The sequence below is a fragment of the Hemitrygon akajei genome, chromosome 1 (genome assembly GCF_048418815.1).
Source record: "Hemitrygon akajei chromosome 1, sHemAka1.3, whole genome shotgun sequence".
Lineage (NCBI taxonomy): Eukaryota > Metazoa > Chordata > Chondrichthyes > Myliobatiformes > Dasyatidae > Hemitrygon > Hemitrygon akajei.
In genome coordinates, this window is record NC_133124.1 from 123,384,171 (window position 1) to 123,406,327 (window position 22,157).

At 37.5% G+C, this 22,157-nt stretch overlaps 1 protein-coding gene across 10 annotated transcripts in view; it reads left to right on the forward strand.

Annotated features, from left to right (window-relative positions):
* ubr5 (ubiquitin protein ligase E3 component n-recognin 5) overlaps positions 1 to 22,157 on the forward strand; it is a 177,553-nt gene that overhangs the window by 19,136 nt on the left and 136,260 nt on the right. For 9 of the 10 annotated variants that reach the window (XM_073051156.1, XM_073051165.1, XM_073051211.1 and 6 more), the window contains exons 3-6: positions 3,468 to 3,549; positions 18,227 to 18,303; positions 19,020 to 19,139; positions 20,517 to 20,697. In XM_073051156.1, the coding sequence (XP_072907257.1) occupies positions 3,468 to 3,549; positions 18,227 to 18,303; positions 19,020 to 19,139; positions 20,517 to 20,697 (460 nt within the window). The remainder of the gene's footprint in view (positions 1 to 3,467; positions 3,550 to 18,226; positions 18,304 to 19,019; positions 19,140 to 20,516; positions 20,698 to 22,157) is intronic. The other variant, XM_073051203.1, reaches the window with a different exon arrangement.

Sequence of the window (22,157 nt, forward strand, 5' to 3'; positions counted from 1 at the left end):
CCTCTCCAGCGCTTTCAGCTGTTTACTTTGGGGTTCATGAATCTCTCCATTTTCCTCTGTCCTAAGATGGTTATTAACTTAGCATATTGTTCAATCTTTTTGACATTTTTTTGGCTATATGGAAAGCATTTTTTTTTGAGGGATTGAAAGATTCAATGAAGTACTTTGAAGAAATGTGATATTCCCACAAACTCATTGGAATCTCTGGCTCATGACAGCTTAACGTGGAGGAGAATTTGGGATGGTACTGAGAATCTTGGGAGCACACAAGAAGCACTGTGTAAGGTGTGCACTTATTCAAACTGCCCAGTTGTCTGTCTCATCATACATTTGCCCTTTGTGGAAATATCTGCATTTCCCACATTGGCTTCATTAGCCATTTAACAACCTGCTAAATCTTAGTACAAGCGAGGTATCCTTCATCTCCAGCAACTGCGTAACAAAGAGGAACTTTGGAAATTTTTATATTAAAGCTGTTGGAAAAATAACATTAAATTAATGCAAATAACTAGCATGGCTTGGATGTGTGAAAATTAAGCTCCCAGTGGTATTTACGAAGACTTTCAAATATGAAACTACCGTACTGACTCTACTTGTTCCCTGTTTAATGAGAGCTATCTGGATTATGTAGAATCCAAATTACTTTAAAAGGTTTTTAGTTAAGTTGGATGTAGCTTAATTGTACAGATCTCTGGGACAATACTTTCATCTTGGACCAATACTGGTATCCTCCATCATTTCAGGTGATTTAGACTTAGTTTAGTGAGTTACATGTTTTATATTAGTTTTGATGACAATAGAGACAATACAAAATTCGATGTGCAATGTCTCAAATTCTCCTTCTGCGTTATAGCTCCAATGAAAGTTTTTTTTGTCAAAATGTCATATGGCTGGCATTCAGAAAAACAGTATTGTTCACTGAAAGGAGCTGTTCAGTTCTAACATACACTACATTACATGTAATATCACAGGAAATCCATTCATTAATCCATCCATTAAATTGAAGGTGGGTTGAGGAGAGCAAAAAATTGTGAAGGGGTTATATTTGGATGTGTTGCAATTTCTAGTGCAACCTTTGGTTTTGCAAGTCAAATATGCTAGTAGATGTAAAAGCACGCTCCCTAAAATATCTTTTGCCCAAAATTAAAAGGTTCATGATGTTTTTTTGTGCACAGTTGCAGCATAATATTTTTTGGTTCTAAAACATGGTTCAAATATTTATTCATTACCCACTATAAACAGATTTATGGGAGTGATTATGTCTCACTTTACAAAGATATTGGCTGGTCCAAGTTTGAAAGCCTGTACATTAGATATATGGGCCAACATTTGTGAGTAGAACTGTGCAAAACTAATATGAAAGCAGGAATCAGGAGGGCCTGTTTATTAAATGAGACAATAGGGCTTTGTTCTGACTGGATACTTCATATTGTCTAGATTTTGCTGGGGGTGTCAAGTTGAAGTACCAGTTTATTTCATCAAGTCCAAGAGTAGCATTTGAAGATACAACTTGCTATGTTTTTACATTTTCTCATTTTTTGTTTAGTATGGCAAGTAATGCTATTAGATTTGCGATACCATGTAAATCTCTTTGAGACGTGTAGTGTCAACTGCCGTTTTAATAAAAGAAAAACATCATATGCAGAACACTCCCTTTATTAGATCTACCTTTACTGGTAATTTGTGGTTGATCTCATAGGGAACATTTCAAAATCTAGTTTTAGCTAGCATAGTTCTTTTTCCCTCCCATTTTTGCTTAGGCTGCTGGAACCATAGCTTGTATTTTGGTGCTAGTGTCAGTAAGTGATCTTATGGGTTTAACAAGGATATTATAAAATTAAAGAATAGAGCTCAGTTTACTTTGAAGAATGCTATTTGCTGAACAATGATAAAAAGATTGGTTTAAATATAGCGTTTTAGTCAATTCCATGGTTCTTTCCTGTCAGGTTATGTCTAGTTTCAATTCCAATGTAAAACAAGAGTGTTGCTCATTGATTACTATTCATTGAATTTCATGTTAACTTACCAGCTCTTAAGAGGGATTAAAAAAGCACAACATGATTTGATAAGGAGTGGAATAATCTTTCCTGGCTGTTATATTTAGGCCTCTGACCATTAGAAATGCCCGTAGAGTCATAGAAAAATACAGCACAGAAACAGGCCCTTTGGCTCATCGAGTCCATGCCAAAAGCATTTAAATTGTCTACTTGCATCAACCTGTGACCTTAATTTGGACTCTTATCATTGTTTCTGTTTTTGTTAAGGAATTGGTGGGATAGGCCATATTTCTTGCGTTCCAGCAATGACTGCACTTAAAGCACTACTTTGGCTGGCATAATGTCAGTCCAAGTCTTAATTTTGAACTTTTTTAAAAGAAAAATGAAACTTCCCTTTTTGAGCTGGAAATCTGTATTTTAACAGTGATTATCCAAATTTATCTTTTTATATCCTTGTATCTTTTTATGTTTGTCATTGATTTTATATAGTGGCAATTGAATGTTGAATTAGGTAATGTTTTGAAAATTATACACTCTCATCTCAATTGTATTTCCTTAAATATTTAAGCTAGTAACATCTCAATAGTGCATAGATTTGATATTGAAATGGTTAATGTTAAGTAATATTGACAGTTTTGACAGATAGTTACTAAACTTATAGGTTGAGGAGAGAAATATACTAGTAGTTTGCAGCTTAATTATGCAGAGATATTTTTAATATTTTTTGTTACATTAGAAAAGCAGAATTGCCATAACAGGCAGTTGTAAAATCTGAAAATCATTGATTAACTCATAAGAGGCTGGTCCAGCTGGCAATTTTAAATACTTATCTATTTAAATATTTTGATTTTGTTGGGAAAGACGGTGCTGACAAAGCCTTAATTAACATGATATTCTTGCACATTCTAATGTGCTTTGATTAATGTGAGCTTTGAAAGCCACATAATGACATGTTACTGTATAAGTTGCATTAGTGTTGCTGTACAACCTCAAGTGATACTGCTCCATTGAACTTTGTTTTCCTGTGGATATGCTCTGTTCAAATCCAAATTAGTTGAGATAGTTGTCATTTGACAGTTTAGCCTGAAAATTCATAAATACTGGAAGAGTTTGGAATTCTGTATGAAGAAGTACAACATTGGTTTGTTTATGCATTTAGCAGGTGACTACTTAGATTCATTTTGCGCAACAATGCCAAAATGGGAGCCAAAATAAAATGCATCTTTGAGTGCTTACTTGTTGTAGGTAACATTGAGGGCTTGGGAGTCTGTCTCCAATTTGCCACGGAAGAATAGAGAGGAAGTGGTCATAGATAAAATGTGAAGTGCTGTTTAAGTCATTAGCTTATGTACAACTGTCTTTTGGCAAAGGTTGCTCCTTGACTAGATATTTTCAGCATTTTCTTCTTTAATTATACTTTTAAGTACTTTATATTTTAAATGTTGAGTAACCTCATAATTTTTTTTCCAGTCACCCACCTCTGAATGTTTTGGAACAGGCTACAATTAAGCAGTGTGTGGTTGGACCAAACCATGCAGCATTTCTTCTGGAGGTAGTGTATATTTATTATGAATGTATATTAAATGATTAAATAAGTGATAATGTGTGTATTAGACATTGCTGAGGAGCTTTGTACTTTAAAATAAGTCTGAAAATAACACCATGTTCTTGAAGTTATAATCATTGGAAATTTGTAATGACAGTAGAAATTAAGGTGGAAATGTATATAAATGCCATGTTATCCTGAATACAGCCTCAAATTCTCTTAATCTAAGTGTATTATTGGAATTTCTTGTATTTGGTCAAGTTTAGGATTCTGTGGTTCCTTAAGAATGCTCTTATTCAATAGGACATTTCGTCTTGATGCCCATAACGACCTTCTAATTAAAAGATCTATCTTTCGCATGCATGTATGTCAATTTTCTGCTTCCATGACTCTGAGATAGACTATTCTAAAAAATTTATGACCTCTGAAGAAATTCCTCTTTGGTTGTCTTAAATTGGTGACCTCTTACTTTGTATCTGTGCTCTGTAGTTCTGGATTCACCCAATGGAGAAACATGTATGCTGTCCAGGTACTTTTTGTGGAGTCTCTATTCTTTTTGTTGATCCACTGCATTCTCCTGACAACTTTTTCCCATCTATTTTTATTGTCAGTGACTTTAGCTATAGCAAACTTCAATCCTTTCATCTAAATTAGTAAAAAATGTAAATAGTTCAACTATAGCACTGGTGTTTGTGCTCCACATTGGATGTAACTTGTCAACCTGAAAATGGTGAAGTTATCCCAACTTAGTCCTATTCTGTAGGCTAGGCATTCCTAATATACTGCTGTTGGTGTCTTGACTATTTTTGCAGTAATCTGTTTAGTACCTTACCAAAATTGGTGCTTTTGTTACAACAGTTGATGATTTACCCAAAATAATATCTTGCAAGATGCTTAAAAGGCATTATGAAAAAGGCAAGAAGGATTTGGGGAAGAGAATTATAGCTTCTGCATTTACAAAAACTAGGAAAAGAGCTGTAGAAGGTTCTAACAGTGTAGAGAAGTGTGCACATTCTTTAGAGATGGAAAGGAAAGGTCTTTAACAAGTTAAAAACAAAAAGTTTAAACTGGAAAGTTGATTTGTGATAGTAAATGTAAAGGAGCAAAATGTGAATGTAAATAAAAGAATTAATAACTGAATTTCAACTCATTTGAATTTGGAATACTAAAATGTCAAGATGAAAATTTGAGGTTTGCTTTATTGCAACAATATGTGGTGGGTGGGTTGATGAATTTGAGTGTAGCAACAAGGATCTTTAATTGGGAATGGGATGGGTGTTTTTGAGTGACCAACGAATAGACCAAAATGCTAGAGAACAAATCATTTTCCACTTTTCCTCATGTCTACTTTTGTCCCTTTCTCTTTCCTTTGCAACCTGTTGAAGATACCCGTATTTTCAACTTTCACTTCAACAGCCTTCACATTAGACAGATTAATTGAGATTTCTGGCACCTCCGGCAGCTCCATCAAGTGCTCTGGCCAATGCATCACTAGCAACTTAGCAACATTTCTAAAGGGCTAATTCCTGACTGACCTGCTAATCCAGACATATGGAACAGGGATATTTCCATCAGTTTACTATATGTTGCTGATTTAGATTCATTCCCCATCGGGAAGACTAGATGCAGCTTGAGTAACAGCTTTGCAGAACACATTCCATTTTACTTCTGTTAGCCTCTGTGTCTTGTTTCAAAAAAAAACTGATATGCTGCTTCTCGACTTTCATTGGAACAGGAAAGATTTCATCCAGTTCTATCATTGAATTTAACAGATTCTTTATTTATCCTATTACCAATGTACCATTAGTTTTATCTTCCAGTCATTCTTCCTCCATGCCACACCTACATCTCATTTGGTTCCTTCTGTCTTCCACCTCAAAATAATTTTTTCTTGTCTGTTCTTGCTTCAAGATGCAACTGAGGAAAAAATGCTTGTTTTAGTTTAAAATTTCTTCAGTTTCAGGCTGTGAGTCTGAAATCTCTATTTCCTTGAAGGACTGACAGGAGCACCTCTGCTTAGGAGTTTGTGGAGACTTGGCATGACATCTAAAACTTTGACAAACTTCTATAGATCTGTGGTGGCAAGTATATTAACTGGCTGCATCGCAGCCTGTATGGAAACACCGATGCCCTTGAATGGAAATCCTATATAAAGTAGTGGATACAGCCCAGTCCACTGTTGAGCACATCTATATGGAGTATTGTCACAGGAAAGCAGCATCCATCATCATGGATCCCAACTACTGCCATCAGGAAGAAGGTATAGGAGCCTCAGGACTTGAATCACCAGTTCAGGAACAGTCATTTCCTGAACCTCAGGCTTCCTTAACCATCAGGCTCCTGTACCAGTAAGGATAATGTCACTCAACTTCACTTGCCCTATCACTGAACACACAACCTATGGAGCTTCAAGAACTCAACTCATATTCTTGATATTTATTGCATAGAGGTTATTGACTTTAAAATCAAAATAGGCTATATATAGTTCCTTGAACACACTATCATTTAGTTAGATAATTATATTTTTTTCATCTTGGCTTCACTTTTTTTTTTGCATATTCTTTATATCTATTGACCTTACAATTGATTAGAATTCTAGCCATTCTAGCTTACATATATTTAGTGATTCAGTCTTCATAGCTCTGGTGGAGAGAATTCCAGAGAAATTTCTTATCCCCAGATTAAATGGGCGACTCCTTATTTCTGAACACTTTACCTACCTAACCATTCCAACTGCCCCACCAGATTTTAAATTCCTCTGAGCATGAACTTTAAGACTCTTCAGAGTTTCGTGTTTCAGTAGCATTAGGTGCCATTGTAAAGTCTGTTGAGTGCATGTCTATCCCTTTATCATGGGAATAAATCTTGTGAACTTCTGAACTGCTTATGCTTATACCCTTGAAGTGTCATCTTTATAGAGGGGATCTCCATGATCACTTAGATTCTCTCTAAAGCAGTATTCTGAAGTCTTTCTGTATTTAAGCATTGTTGTTTCTATTTTTCTGATCAAAATTGTTAATTCCACATTTCTTCACATTATGCTATACCTGTGTTCTCCTTGCAGCTTGTTTCACCTCTCCTCCATACAGTGTAGCCAGACTTATTGATACAATGCACAGACCCTCCCTTCATCTGGCAGTAACGCTGTAAATGGACAACTTTCTCTATTCACAGATATTATCTGAGCATCTAAGTAGTTCCAGCAATTTTTTGTGTCCAATCTCTTTACAATGGCAGTTTGGGGACAAACTGGGAAGACCGTGATTTCCCCCCCTTCAATTCTAGTTGACTATTTGTGAATTGAATTTAATTAAATTGACTTTATTTCTTACATCTTTCACATACGTGAGGGGTAAAAATCTTTGTTATGTCTCTGAATGTGCAATGTACAAATTATAGTAATTTGTAATAAATAGTATGTGCAGTAAGATACAACAGTACAGTCTTAGAAATACAATTATGTCAACGTGATGTAATAATTCTGACGGCCTGGTGGAAGAAACTGTCCTCGAGCTGTTGGCCCTGGCTTTAATGCTGCGGTACCGTTTCCTGGATGGTGGCAGCTGGAACAGTTTGTGGTTGGGATGACTCGGGTCCCCAATGATCCTTCAGGCCCATTTTACTCACCTGTCACTGGAAATGTCCTGAATAGTGGGAAGTTCATTTTAGGTTGGGAGTTTAGCTTGAATGAAAGGAATTGCCAAAAAAAATAGATAATTGCATATGATCAACTGCAAAAAAAAATAAATGGAATGATAGAAGAATTTTAGAATGAAATCAGCTGACATTCTGTTATGGAAGGCTCTAGCACTTCAGAGGCTTTACAAACGTAGTAGGAACGTCCTTAACTTATTTTTGGCTATCTTTTAAAATTAATCTCCACTTCCTAACCTATTCTAAATGTTCTGTTAAGCTCAGATTTGGAAGAAGTGTTTTGGGGGGTGGTGGGGGAATATCTGTCGACAGTTGGAACAAAGTGGAGTTGGCTGACAAAGGTTGGCTGCAGGGTTCATTATGGTTAAAATTCATTTGAAGAACTGAAATTTGGCATAACATTTAAAACACCAAATGAGAATGGGAAATTTGCAGTGTTTATCTCAAGGGGAGGACAGACCATATTACCAAAGATGTATGTTTAAGCAGGTTGTTTGATTTTCGGTACATTTGGTTCAGACCCAATTTGCTTTGCACATTGGTTTGAAAAGGTGGAGGAATGAATGCTCATGTCTATAGGGGAAAAAAGCAGTTTAATTGAGTAGAAAGCTTAAAGAGAAGCATTTGAGAATGTTGGAAATGCTATTTTCATGATAAATTCTTGTGTTTTAACATGTCAATTTTTGCTCTCCTTTAAAAATGTAATGTTCTTAAAAAGTAGTCCAGCTCAAAAATAGCTTTTTTTTGTCTTAACACTTGCATGTTTAACTGTTAAGCCAAAAAGGTCCTTTTTCTTAAATATAACCGAGGCAGCACCCAGCAAATAATTGGTGCTAATAATTTCTCCATTACAATAGACAATAGACAGTAGGTGCAGTAGGCCATTCGGCCCTTCTAGCCAGCACCACCATTCACTGTGATCATGGCTGATCATACACAATCAGTACCCCGTTCCTGCCCTCCCCATATCCCTTGACCCCGCTATCTATAAGAGCTCTATCTAACTCTCTCTCTTACAGAGGCAAGGCAAAGCAATCTCAACTAGTGCCTTGATATGAGTTTTGTTTATAATGGGCTTTGCACCTTCAAGCTATCCTAAAAGGATTATAAAAGAGTGCTGCATATGAAATAGGTTGGATGATATCAAAGGATAAACATTTCTTTCCATTTGTAATGCAAAATTCTCTATGTAAATAATGTCCCTGAATAGTCCCTTGTTTAAATAAAATAAATAATTTATTGTATTGTAGCGATGTGCTACACACAGCGCTGAAATAACGACATGCAGTCGGCAAGTCGTTTCGAGACTAGTTTATTCAAACTTCGCGGCGCTGGCATTTAATCCCTAGCGCCCGCCCTCTCCAGGCGGAAATGACATCAGAGGTACATTACCAAAGTCTCTCCCCGCACGCTGGCTATTTGTGAGCCGGTTCGCCTGCGCAGAAAGTGGGTTGCCACAGTATTATAATTAGGATAGCTTTACTATTGGTAGCACTTTTATGTGGGTTACTAAGATGGGAATGAGGAACTGAGGTAATATTAGATGCAGAGTTGAATCTTGGGGCCAGGAGGCCTATGTTCTAATCAGAATCAGCTTTATTATTACTGACAAGTCATGAAATTTCTTGTTTTGTGGCAGCATTTTCTGAGATGTTGATGATGCTTAAAGCTGCTTATCCTTTCAACCACTGACACCTCAGTGAGCGCCAATGTGTGCACTCCTGACTTCTCCTTCCTGAAGTCCACAATAATTTCCCTGGTCTTGCTAATATTGAGTGCAAGGTGGTTGTTGTGAAATCACTCCACCAGCTGATCTGCTTCGTTCCTTTGTGCCTCCTTGTCACCTTCTGAGATTCATCTAACAACATTGGTGCTAATGGTGAATTTATAGATGGTGTTTGAACTGAGCCTCACTGTAGCCACACGTTCATGTGTTGTGCCTATGTTGATTGTCAGCAGGGAGATCCACAATATGGTCTGATGAGGAATTCATGGACCCAATTGCAGAAGGGGGGGTGTAGGTACAGAGGCCCAGGTTTTGAAACCCGATGTTTACTATAGTGAGGGGATTGAACTCCAAGCTGTAATCGATACATAGCATCGTGACCTATGTATTGCTGTAGTGTAGGCGGTCCAAAGCCAAGTGGAGAGCCTCGTCCATGAGCTGATTGGTATAGTCAAGGCATATATATTGAGTTGATGTTGAATTGGATACTGAATGGAATCCTAGGAGTTATGGTGCCCTGATATTTGGAGTAATAAGACTTGGTTGAAGAAATTTAAACATGTCATTTGAGGGTGAAAAATGAAATATATACTTTTAGGTATGGGTCCAAAAATGTGTCAGGCTGAGAATGGAATGAAGTACCTGAAATAGGGTCAAAACAATCTTTTGCTTTGATCTATTTAGAAGTGTAAAGAATGAAAAATTAACAAATTTCAAAATATTTGAGATGAGTACTTAACCACATAATATTAAGGGCAATTAGTGTAGTGACTGGATCCTTGTCAATATTTTGCTTTTAAGAGGCATTGTGGCACGTTAAATTTGTCTTAAAAGTAAGTTTTTTAATGCAAGATATATTTATCATGCTATCATATAGCACTACTTGCTTTAATAATTGAGGTGTCTAAACTGATTTTAGCAGATGGGTATAAAATTAAGTTGATATTTTTAATATGGAAAAAATACAAAAGAATCATAGTGCTACTATTTAAATCTTTGAAAACTAACTAAATTATCACGTGTTTTAAAAACTTCTGTGGCTTCTGAAGGCAATACATGTGGCTGTATTATAGGCCTATAGGATTTCACTAGGTGTCTTGTTCAAGGGTTATTAATGTGAACCAGTACATCCTCATGGCATGCTTGGCTGCAGGCAGAAAGAAAGCTTTCAAATCCATCTTCCACTTCTAGAATTCTCTAGCTTCCATAAGTGGTCATTTGGATAGTAGGTTTTTTTTCTCTGTCTGTTGGAACTACAGATTGTTCCTACCATTTGGCTGAAATTAGTGAACTAGAGAGAGATTCTTCGGCTTTGGTGATATTGCTAATTATGGACCATTTGACAAGTTTGTTTCAGAGATGAATTTTGCTCTATTGTTAATTGAAACTTCAGTAAAGGCATACATTGCTGAAAGGTCTGGATAGAGTGGAGATGGAGAAGATATTTTCATTAGTAGGAGAGTCTAGGAATCAAGGGAACAGCTTCAGAATAAAGGGATATCCCTTTAGAACTAAGATAAAGGATTTTTTTTCATCTAGTGGATAGTCCATCTGAGGAATTCATATGCAAGTTGTTCGGTGTATTTAAGGTGGAGATGAATAGATTCTTGTTTGGCAAAGGGGTTAAGGGTTATGGGGAGAATGAGGATGAAGGAAAAAGAACTGAATGGTGGACTAAATATTGAATTTTGCCCCTTTGTATTCTAGTCATTGCAGGATTTAGTGACCGTGATAACTGTTGTGAATTGATTTCCAACATATTGCTTTGTAGTGAATAGATTTAAATCGTTTGGGTTTTATTTAATGTTCAAAATAGAAGATTATTACGTGAGTGCAAGCTTCTTTTAATGTCTTTTCTCTTGTGGAGTTTTCTTTCAAACTGGCTGTTAAATTTTTGTGTGGATGCATCAGTTCATTGCTACTCTGCTACTATTACTCATAATTAGAAGAAAAATTTGTACAGCATGTTTTGTCTGTCACACTTAAACTATTGAGCGAGCATTTGCACCAGAAAGAAGTTGCTTGTAATTTTGGGAATGCTCCAGTAAAAAATACTGGTTGAAATGTCTGAAGTCTTTCATTGACATTTAATGTAAAGACATTCAGTTGAGTGATGTGTAGTGTGAATGGGCATAAAATTGTGAATTACCTTCAACATGATTTGTAATTTTCAGTTCACTTCAGTGGTAGAACAAGTTATCTATTATGGTAAAGTTGCCTTTATGAGGTGGTGTTTTGAGTTCTTAAAGAGTACATAATACTTTGTCCTCTTGATTTTGTAACTTCTAAAAATGTAGAAAATAGAATCAGGAGTGTGCCATAGAAGCATATGTCATTACTCCATAGAATCTTCTATGTTCTCACTTTCTTCCTATATTGCTTAATGCCTTATATATCTAGATGCTTGTCTGTCCTTAAAGACTCAGCAAATTAACTGCATTGACTTGTTTTCTGTTATCTGTACCAAAAGTCGCATCCTCAAAAACTTCTTGGTCTGATTATCATTTTCATAAATCCATGCTGATTTAGTCTAATCTTTTTGATACCACAGACCTTATAATATACTTTAGAATCAGCCCTGAAACTACTGTTAGGCTTGTTTTGTCAATTTTCTTTCTGTCCCTCTCTTTTTTAAATAATGGAGTTACAGTTGCTGCCTTCCCAGAATTTTGGAAGAACATGTAAGAGATGGCTATTGAAATAGTGGAGGTATTGTTAACATTCTTCCAAAGTTCTGAATTTTGATAATTTTTGATCAAGACATTTGAGTGTGACTGGTTTTTGGAGATGATGTGGGTGGAAAGTCTTGTTCAGTCATTGAATTGAAGTTAACTCAACTGTTGATTTTCATGATTAGCCATTAATAAAGCCAGCTGTTCCATTTATTGTAAGGTAATTTTGGAACTTCTATAGAGTTTCATTAAGTTGCAACTTTATTATAAGAAATAAGGAGATAATCCTGAAAAGATTCAAATAATTTGTATAGTAATTTGTAATTGATATGCCAATGCATTTTATGTGTTAGTCAATCAAGAATCTCATTTTTTTAAAAACATGTTTTTCAGTGATTTCTTAGAACTGTGCACAGGACTTCCTCTTTTCATTTGGAATTTGCCTCATTTGGACAGCTAGTAAGGTTATAGAAACATCTGAGTGCAGCAGTGGATTTTTAAAGATTAGATTAGCTTTATTTGTCACATTAACATTGAAATATACAGTGAAATGCGATGTTTGCATCAAATAAATCAGTGAGGATTGTCTACACAATTATTCAGTGCAGTAGTTGTGACATGAGTTTGGACAGATTTCCTTTCTATTCCTTGTGGGGGAAGGGGAGATGAAATGTTTGTGATGACAGGAAACATTCTCTGATTTCTAAATTGATCATCTCTTTTAAGCAATCAGCTCTCATAACCCAGACAATTCACTCCTGTTTGTGGAAAGATTTCTTGTGTCTAGTTGGTCTTATAAATCATAAATACGAGCAGGTTGGAAATCCAAAGCAACACAAAATCTTGGAGGAACTCAGCAGATCTGGCAGCATTTATGGAAATGAATAGATAGTTCATGTTTTGTGCTGAGACCCTTCAGGATTGTGAAGGAAGTGAGGATCTTATAAATTTTAAGATTTGGTATAGAGTATAGATTGTTGCTTCCTTGTTTAAATATTCCTATAACAAACACACCTGTTGCTATTATCTTTAGAATACTGCATTTTAAGGGTTCGTTTCAAGTTTTACTATTTTAGAGTTTGGGTTCATGTGCCTGCTTGCACATGCAGAAAAAATTGCAACTTGATATTGTACTTGAGGATTGAAGTATGATAGATTAAATGTTTACAACAGTTGATTCAACAGCATTGTTGACATAGTAATATATTCTAAATCACAGGAATGTGACCAAGCAAGCTTCAGCATCAGAGAAATCAGGAGAGCATGGTACAGATGGATGGGGATTCAGTGAATTTAGATGAAACAAGAATTTCGGTTTTTCTGGAGTTTGAAGGTGGAATAAAGAGACCGTTGGTTATGTTTGAATTGTCAAAAGTTTTGGTAGCAAAGGCATGAATTATAATGTTAGCAGTTTACAAGCAAAGGAAATGGAGGAGGCAATATTAAATGGTGGAACTAAGTGAATGTTTCTAGGCATCCAAGGCCATCTCATAATGAAGCAAGATGTCAAAGTCAAGGGCATTTCTGTTAAGTTTCAGCTATCAGGATTTAGTTAGTGGCTAAAAAAAACCTAAGTTTATGGCAGTCTGAAAAGTTGATGAGTTTGAGCTTGCTGATACTTCTAGGAAATTTGCTTATCTAGTCTTGAAGATTGCACAAACAATCTAATAATATATTGATTGCTTGAAGGTGAGAAGTTGCCAAGAAATTTTCTGTGCTTTGCTGTGTGGTGGCAAGTATAGACCCTTGGGATAGAAGCGAATTGTTTCAGATAGTTCTGACTATATTCTGGGTATGTAAAAATGAATCAATGGAATGTTATTGTGCCCAGATGGGCATAGATCTGATTTGACAGTGATGCAGTCTGTGGACAGCTTGATGAATATTTTGTTGTCTTTGAGATCCAGTTTGTCATTGCAACAGAGGAGGCCATCAGGTTGTTGGGATTGAGATGGTGAATGAAATGTAGCTTGGCTTGAGCTAAAGAAATAAGCTGGAAGCCTCAGCATTGAGGAGATGTGTATTGGTTAACTTGTGAGGGAACTGATAACAATGGCAGAGTTAAATATAACACCCAAGAGGAAAGAACCATAAATTATATCGGGAAATCTTCTGGGGCACCTAGGCGTGACTTGAGTAGCAGCAGTACTCTCATTGGATACGACTAAATATTCCTGTTTCAGCCTGATACAGCTAAAAATCACAACTGCTTTCAAGGTCAGTACAGTCAACAAAGATGTCTTAATGTGTTTAAATGAACTATCGCTGCTTAAAACTGGCGGAAACAACACCGATTGTGGTCGTAAGTGCCCACAGAGGACACCCCAGAGGAAGCTTGGGTATAGATTAGGATTACAAGTGTGTTTAAGGAAACAGGGTTTTAAACTTTCAATACTGACTATCTTGCTGGTGAACATGCAGTCTCTGATGAATAAAATGGATAATCTCAGAGCCAGGGTGCTGAATCAGAGGGATATTAGGACTGCCTGTGTCCTTTGTTTCATGGAATCCTGGTTAACCTCTTCTGTATCGGATGCAGCGATCCAGATTGACGGGTTTACTATACACCGTCAGGATAGATCTATAGAGTCACTCAAAGACAGAGGTGGGGGAGTATGCCTCGTGATCAGCTTTTCTTGGTGCACAGATATATCCATGCTGTCCTAATTCTGCTCACCAGACCTGCAATATTTAGCATTAAAGTGCCATCCTTTTTACCTGCCACGGGAGTTCTCTGGGGTCATTTTGGTACCAGTTTACATTCCACCTCAGGCCAATGTCAAGCAGTTTTTAGATGATCTCAGTAATGGGATCAACATGCACAAAACAGCGTACCCTAACGCCTTCACCATCGTTTTGGAAGATTTTAACCAGGGCAGTCTGAAAAAAATCACTAAGCAACTACCATCAACAGATCACTTGCAATACCAGAGGAAACAACACACTGTATAATTGCTACACCACCATCAAGACTGCCTACTGTGCTATTCCATGCCCTCACTTTGGGAAGTCTGATCACCTAGCTGTATTTCTACTCTCTGAGTATAGGCAGAGACTGAAGACTGCAGCACCAGCAGTGAGGACCAAGAAGGTATGGACAAGGGAAGCACGTGAGTGCCTACAGCACTGTTTTGAATTGGTGGACTGGACTGTATTCAGGGATTCATCTCCGAACCTAGATGAGTATGCTGCAGTTGTTACCGACTTCATTAAAACCTGTGTGGATGAGTGTTTGCCCACAAAGACTTACTGTACATTCCCAAACCAAAAGCCATGGATGAACCAGGAGTATGTCATCTGCTGAAGGCTAGATCTGTGGCATTCACGTCTGGCAGCACAGGCCTGTACCAGAAAACCAGGTATGATTTGCGGAGGGCTATTTCAAGGGTGAAAAGACAATTTCAAACAAGGTTGGAGGGGACATTGGATGCACGGCATCTCTGACAGGGTCTGCAAGACATTACTTCCTACAAAGTGAAACCCATTAGCATGAATGGCAGCGATGCTTCAGTACCAGATGAACTTAACACCTTCTATGCACGTTTTGAAAGGGAGAACACATCTACAGCTGTGAAGATCCCTGCTGCGCCTGATGACCCTGTGATCTCCATCTCAGAGGCTGATGTTAGACTGTCTTTAAAGAGAGTGAACCCTCCCAAAGCGGAAGGTCCCGATGGAGTACCTGATAAGACTCTGAAAACCTGTGCCAACCATCTAGCAGGAGTATTCAAGGACATTTTCAACCTCTCACTGCTACGGGCGGAAGTTCCCACTTGCTTCAAAAAGGGCAACAATTATACCAGTGCTTAAGAAGAATGATGTGAGCTGCCTTAATGACTATTGCTCGGTAGCACTCACATCGACAGTGATGAAATGCTTTGAGAGACTGGTTATGACTAGACTGAATTCCTGCCTCAGCAAGGACCTGGACCCATTGCAATTTGCCTATTGCCACAATAGGTCAATGGCAGACACAATCTCAATGGCTCACCACATGGCTTTAGACCACCTGGACAACACAAACACCTATGTCAGGATGCTATTCATTGACTATAGCTTAGCATTTAATACCACCATTCCCACAACCCTGATTGAGAAGTTGCAGAACCTGGGCCTCTGTACCTCCTTCTGCAATTGGATCCTCTACTTCCTAACCGGAAGACCACAATCTGTGCAGATTGGTGATAATATCTCCTCCTCGCTGATGATCAACACTGGTGCACCTCGGGTATGAGCTTAGCCCTCTGCACTACTCTCTATACACACGACTGTGTGGCTAAGCATAGCTCAAATACCATCTATAAATTTGCTGATGATACAGCCATTGTTGGTAGAATCTCAGATGGAGATGAGAGGGCGTACAGGAGTGAGATATGCCAACTACTGGAGTGGTGCTGCAGCAACAACAACCTGACACTCAACATCAGTAAGATGAAGGAGCTGATTGTGGACTTCAGGAAGGAACATGTGCCAATCCTCAGAGGGATCAGAAGTGGAGAGAGTGAGCAGCTTCAAGTTCCTGGGTGTCAAGATCTCTGGGGATCTAACCTGGTCTCAACATATCCATGTAGTTATAAAGAAGGCAAGACAGTGGCTATACTTTATTAGGAGTTTGAAGAGATTTGGCATGTCAACAAATACACTCAAAAACTTCTACAGTTGATACCATGGAGAGCATTCTGACAGGCTGCGTCACTGTCTGGTATGGAGGGGCTACTGCATAGGACCGAAAGAAGCTGCAGATGGTTGTAAATCTAGTCAGCTCTATATTGGGCACTAGCCTACAAAGTACCTGGAACATCTTTAGGGAGCAGTGTCTCAGAAAGGCAGTGTCCATTATTAAGGACCTCCAGCACCCAGGGCATGCCCTTTTCTCACTGTTACCATCAGGTAGAAGGTACAGAAGCTTGAAGGCACACACTGAGCCCCATTGCCATCTGATTCCTGAATGGACATTGAATCTTTGGACACTACTTCACTTTTTTTTAATATACAGTATTTCTGTTTTTGCACGTTTTAAAAAATAAATCCAATATACATAATTGATTTACTTGCTTATTTCATTTATTATTATTGTTTTTTCTCTCTGCTAGATTATGTATTGCATTGAACTACTGCTGCTAAGTTAACAAATTTCACATCACATGCTGGTGATAATAAACCTGATTCTGATAAATTGAATTAGATAAAGTTGAAAAAGATCACAATATGAAGTGAGTTAATGAAAGAGGAGCTGGACTTGCATAAGTTTGGAGAGTACAAGGGCAGGTAGGAGGTAAATCAGAGAAGGGTGAAGTTTCAGGGTTATGGTAGTGGGGCAGCTAGGAAGAAATTTCAGGATAAATGGAGTCGTGGCAGAGCTGGCTGATGTCATGAAGATGCAGATCACAAAGTTAAGGTTTTTGTACACTGAGGAAGATGTCAGGTTTAGGGTGTGTTTGTCATTGTGGACTACTGTGTGTATGACTAAACAGTCGATGGTTTGGGCCGAGACCTTTCATCAAGATGAAGGTTCTGAGTCCAAAACGTCGATTGTTTACTCTTGTCCATTGATGCTGTCTGACCTGCACAGTTGCTCCAGCGTTTTATGTGTTGCTTTGAATTTCCAGCATCTGTAGATATTTTTGTTTATCTCTACGGCTGTCACAGTGTACTGTATTGTGTAATGATTCCAATTTCACATGCTTACAGCATTGTGTAAATGGTTAGTTGATCAGAGTCTATGCTGATCAAGTACTCTTTTGTATTGATCCCAGTTGATTCTCCCCACATTTCCACTAACTCACCCCAGGTTCTACCACTTGCCAATACACCAGGTTTTATTTTGCAGTGGCCATTTAACCTACCAAGCTGCACATTGATAAAGATGTATGTCTTTTCACTCTACTGCAAACTTTAGAGCAGCACACTGACAGCGATTAGAGCTGCTGTTTCAGCACATTGACCTTGTCCTGACCTTGAGTTTTGTGTGGGATTTGCACATACTTTGACCACACAGATTCCTCTGCTCTTGTCAGACCTGTCTAAAATACCAAAAATAAGCTCCAAATGCCTTGTCTCAGGGTCAAGATATTAAAATAATCTTTCATTGTAATATCATTACTGAACAGGTGTAGTACAATCTTGGACCATTGATGGAATCCATTGTAAGTGTGAAATGAACAGTAAATACTTTGAGATTATTGATAACAAAGATCTGCAAAACAGAATTAATTTGAGGCACTCTGTCTTGTTGCATGTATAAGGACAGTAGTAGCTGAGAGAATAAGTTAAGGGAAGTTGTTAGCATGGTGGTAAAGAGACACACCAAGCTTAATAGGGCGTAGAAGAGTTGGTGCTAACAAAAAGGGTTAGTGTAGGGTATTTGGGAAGGTAGGCTTATTAAAATCTGGCAATTTTGACATGCTCCCCTGCCAATATATGCATTGAAGCTGGTTAAGTGACTGTCCTGATATCACTAATGATTTTCAAAATTCACTTCTGGGATTTGTTAGTGTGTAGCTGCAAACTAAATCATTTTGAGCTATTATAGAAGTTGTTTGCATTTTGAATGATATAGAATGGTATTTCATACTGGAATCTTTTCTCTTTTATTTACCCTTCCTTCCAAACCAAAAACCCTTCTCATTAGGATGGACGTATCTGTAGAATTAGCTTTGCTGTTCAACCAGACAGATTGGAGCTGGGAAAATCGGATACTAGTGATGGGTAAGTATTTATGTCTGCTCATCTTTTTTCCTCTCTCACTTCATGCGCAGTTGCATACTTTTTAAATGTGTACATATTTAATTCTGTCATTTTGTTGACGTTCCAATTTGACATGCATGAGTATAGGAATGAAAGCCTTTTAACACATGCAGGTTTTATTTTCTACAAAATAATTGAACTTGTTTTGAATCTTCATTTAAAGATAACAATTTGTCGAGGAAAATTAGATGTATAATTATTTCTGAATAATTGACCACCCATTGGTTTACTGTGGTTTGGTTGTGATTTAGTCGATGCCTAGCAATCCTTTGCTATTTATATAAAGTTGTTTTTCCTGACACATGGCTGTAAAGTGATAACATTATTGTATCTTAATTTGGTACTAGTTTGGGTTGGCTTGGCTCTGTGTGGATTCATGAAAATTGTTTGTACCACATTTTCAGGGTTTTTAAATCAGAAAGCTATTTTAAAAATTGGTGAAATTTTAAGATATCTAATATGAATTCAGATTTATAAAAATCAGTATCATAAGCAAATTGTAGCCATGCTCAAAACTATGAATATATGTTTTTAAAAAAATCTTGGCAGTAACTGAACAAATATTGAAAGCTAAAATTTGCCCAAGGGTGTTGCACTGTCTGGTCAATCACCAGTTACAGAAAGCTGCGAGGCTTGGGATACCTGTGTTGTAACCCATCTCCCATCTTTGTTTCCAGTTCAAAGTTGAGCAGTGGTTCAGGCACAGGAAGGACTTCCAGGCCAGGCAGGAGTAGTGATTCCCCATGGTTTCTGTCTGGTTCTGATACTCTGGGCAGACTGGCAGACAACCCCCTTGGGTAAGTTTTGGCAGGGTTCTAGGTCATCATGACCCTCAAATCAGCCCACGTGCCAAAGAAATACACATTGCTAGGGTGGTTAAAACTTGTTTTGAAACTGCTGGATGTAAAGTTTAGCTGTTATTCATAGCGCATGCCATGATGCATTTGGGAATCTGACTCATTATTCCTGCTAAAATGGGTTGCTTGGTTTCCTTTATGGGCTTTCTGCTGTTAAATGCCACTTGCCTACTTTTACCAATACTATGTTAACAATTAAGTTGGACCCAGTGATAATGAAATATTACATGCAGAAACATTCTTTTGAACTTGTGAATCGTAATCTTAGTGACGGCTTTTCTAACATCGCCACTTACCTTAAGCATTTGCAGAGTGAGAAATGCTTTATTCTGTTCATGTCCAGTTGATGAAGTGTTTGTACTACCTCCACTAATAATTCAAACTATGAACTGTTGTAAATGGTCAGTGAAATAGAATTTGATGTCATAATGCTATAATAAGCATACTTGTCAATTAATTACTAGAATTAATATTTGAACTGTCAAAATTGTCCAAAAAAAGCTGAGATTCTGAAAATAGCTTCATTAGCATATGTTTATAAACAGAATCAAGCTAGGAAGCATTAGAAATGCAATTGGAATAGCATCTGACAGGTGATTACAAGTTGTAACAACAGTTACATTGTGCAATCTTCCATTGCCATGGGAATTTGCCTGTGCACTGAAGAACTTTATACGGCAATTCAAAGTTTTTCAGTGTAAAGATGAAACTGTTGAAGACTAACCAATGTACCTTTTGGAATATTTACCAAGGGTGGCTTGGTACTTCATTAAAACTAAGGCTTCCCTCTCTGAAGGACTCTGCTGTTTGCTATTTTGAGTATTTACAATGGATGTTCTGTTTATCCTGGCTGGAAACAATTCAGATATTTAGGCAAGTAAACAAATTGCTAATAAATATTCAAATTATGTAAGCAAGAACTGCTACTGATCTTTTATTCCATAAATTGGAATTTAAGAAATGGATGTTTAATGACAAGCATTAGCTGATAACCCATTAAATAATAGCACTGTGCCAAATTCCCATTAATGCATGTTTGTGAATTTTGTACTTGCAATTCACTTGCACTTGTTACAAGCTATGGTTGGCTGTTCTGGAATGCATTATTTTAACCTCTGCTTTTTGCTATTATTTTTATTTCAGAATAAAACATTTAAATATAAAAAATGTTCCTGGAGTTTTTATTTAATGAAGGTGGTTTGTATGTTATAATCTCTCATGATGCATACAGGTTTCTTTGAGCCTTTGTTTTCATCCCTTTCCAATGGCTTTTAGACTAGTTTTAACTAATACACACTTCATGAATTGCGCATTCAGGAGTCGTTGGAGTTCTGGAGTGAGTGGTGGGGCCTCAGGAAGATCATCCACAGGGACAAGGGACTCGCGGAGGCAGACTAGAGTGATACGTACTGGTCGCGATCGAGGATCTGGACTACTGGGAAGTCAGCCACAGCCAGTCATACCAGCATCAGTCATCCCAGAGGAACTGATCTCTCAGGTAGCGTAAAAGAAACTATTTCCATTACAGAAGAGCAGCAAACTACTTGTATGATACAATTGTAAAGGAGGAATAAAAATGGATTATCACTTCATTGGAACAATAAGGTCTGTGGAAGTGTTTCCAACATCTTCCCTAGAGACAGCTCAGTTTAAAGATTTTGTAGAACAAAGCCTGAAATTCAATGAACAAAGTTGGGTCAGGATAATGAAGAGTTGGAACTTTTAAGTATTAGCTGAGCATTAAATGCCAGATGATAGAATTGACATAAGCAAAATGCAAGTGTACACTGCAAGATGGTACCAGAAGCCAATGCGACCAACAGGACATCCTGCAGGCAGTTCACGGAGCAGCAGCTTCTTTTAAATGCACTTCTGCTACTAAACTGCATGTAATTGGAAGCTGTAACTTGCAGTTTGATAATGTGTTTTTGGGCCGACTGAACGATCTGGCACCTTCACTGTTTTTGGGGGAGTTTAAGGTTGAGAGCAAAGTGTGCAGAGTGCAAACTCATGATCACCTCCATTACAGCTTGCTGATCTCGCCAACTAAGTGTTGAGCAAGATTGAAATCAATGAGGATAAGAGTACATGTTTGGTGCAGTCTGACCGTGTTTGATCGGTCTTCCTGTCCATTTACCTCTCACTCACTGCTACCTACGGAATATGCAGGCGTCCTGGGTCCCATGCTGCAAGGTTTGATCGGCAGTGCTCGTAGCTGTGAACAGGACTCTGTGGTTCATGTTACATGGGTTTCTGATTACTTGTTTTGCTGTTTTGCATGATTTAATCGGAGCGCTTTGGCGTAGACTGGCTCTGTGGCCTTCATTCAACAAATAACACAGTGCGAAGCTGAACACCCTGAGACTGTTTACAGGATTCTGTGATTTGATGTTTAATATTCTGTGTTATTTGCTTGCTTTTTGCTATTTGTGCAATTTGTTTTTTATTTTGCACATTGGGAGTTTGATGTTTTCTTTAAATGGCTTTGTTTTGGGCTGCCTTCAAGTAGGTGAAACACAAGTTGTGTACTGTATACATACTTTGATATTAAATGTACTTCAAAGAGTTAAAGTGTTGTTTATTACTTGTAATGAAGCTTATTCATTGAATGAAATGGTTAACAAACATTAGTTCAGAGGTAATACCATGTCAAATAATTTTTCATTTAGCCTTGAAATTGCATGTACAATTTTAGTTACCTTTTATTTTTGGAATTGATAACTGTACAGAACAATTTTAGATTTGATATTACTTAAAGGTTGCAATCCCCTTGTAAAAAAAAAATTAGCCCAGTTATAGAATGAATATAAAACAGTAGAACACTGGACAGCCATTTGACCCACAACATTGTGCAGATTTTGATGCTAATTTATTCTAAATATCCTATGCATAATATGAATCCCTCCCAACTTGCCCCTCACATTCTCTTTAAACTAATTGCTCCCCCCTCCCCACCTT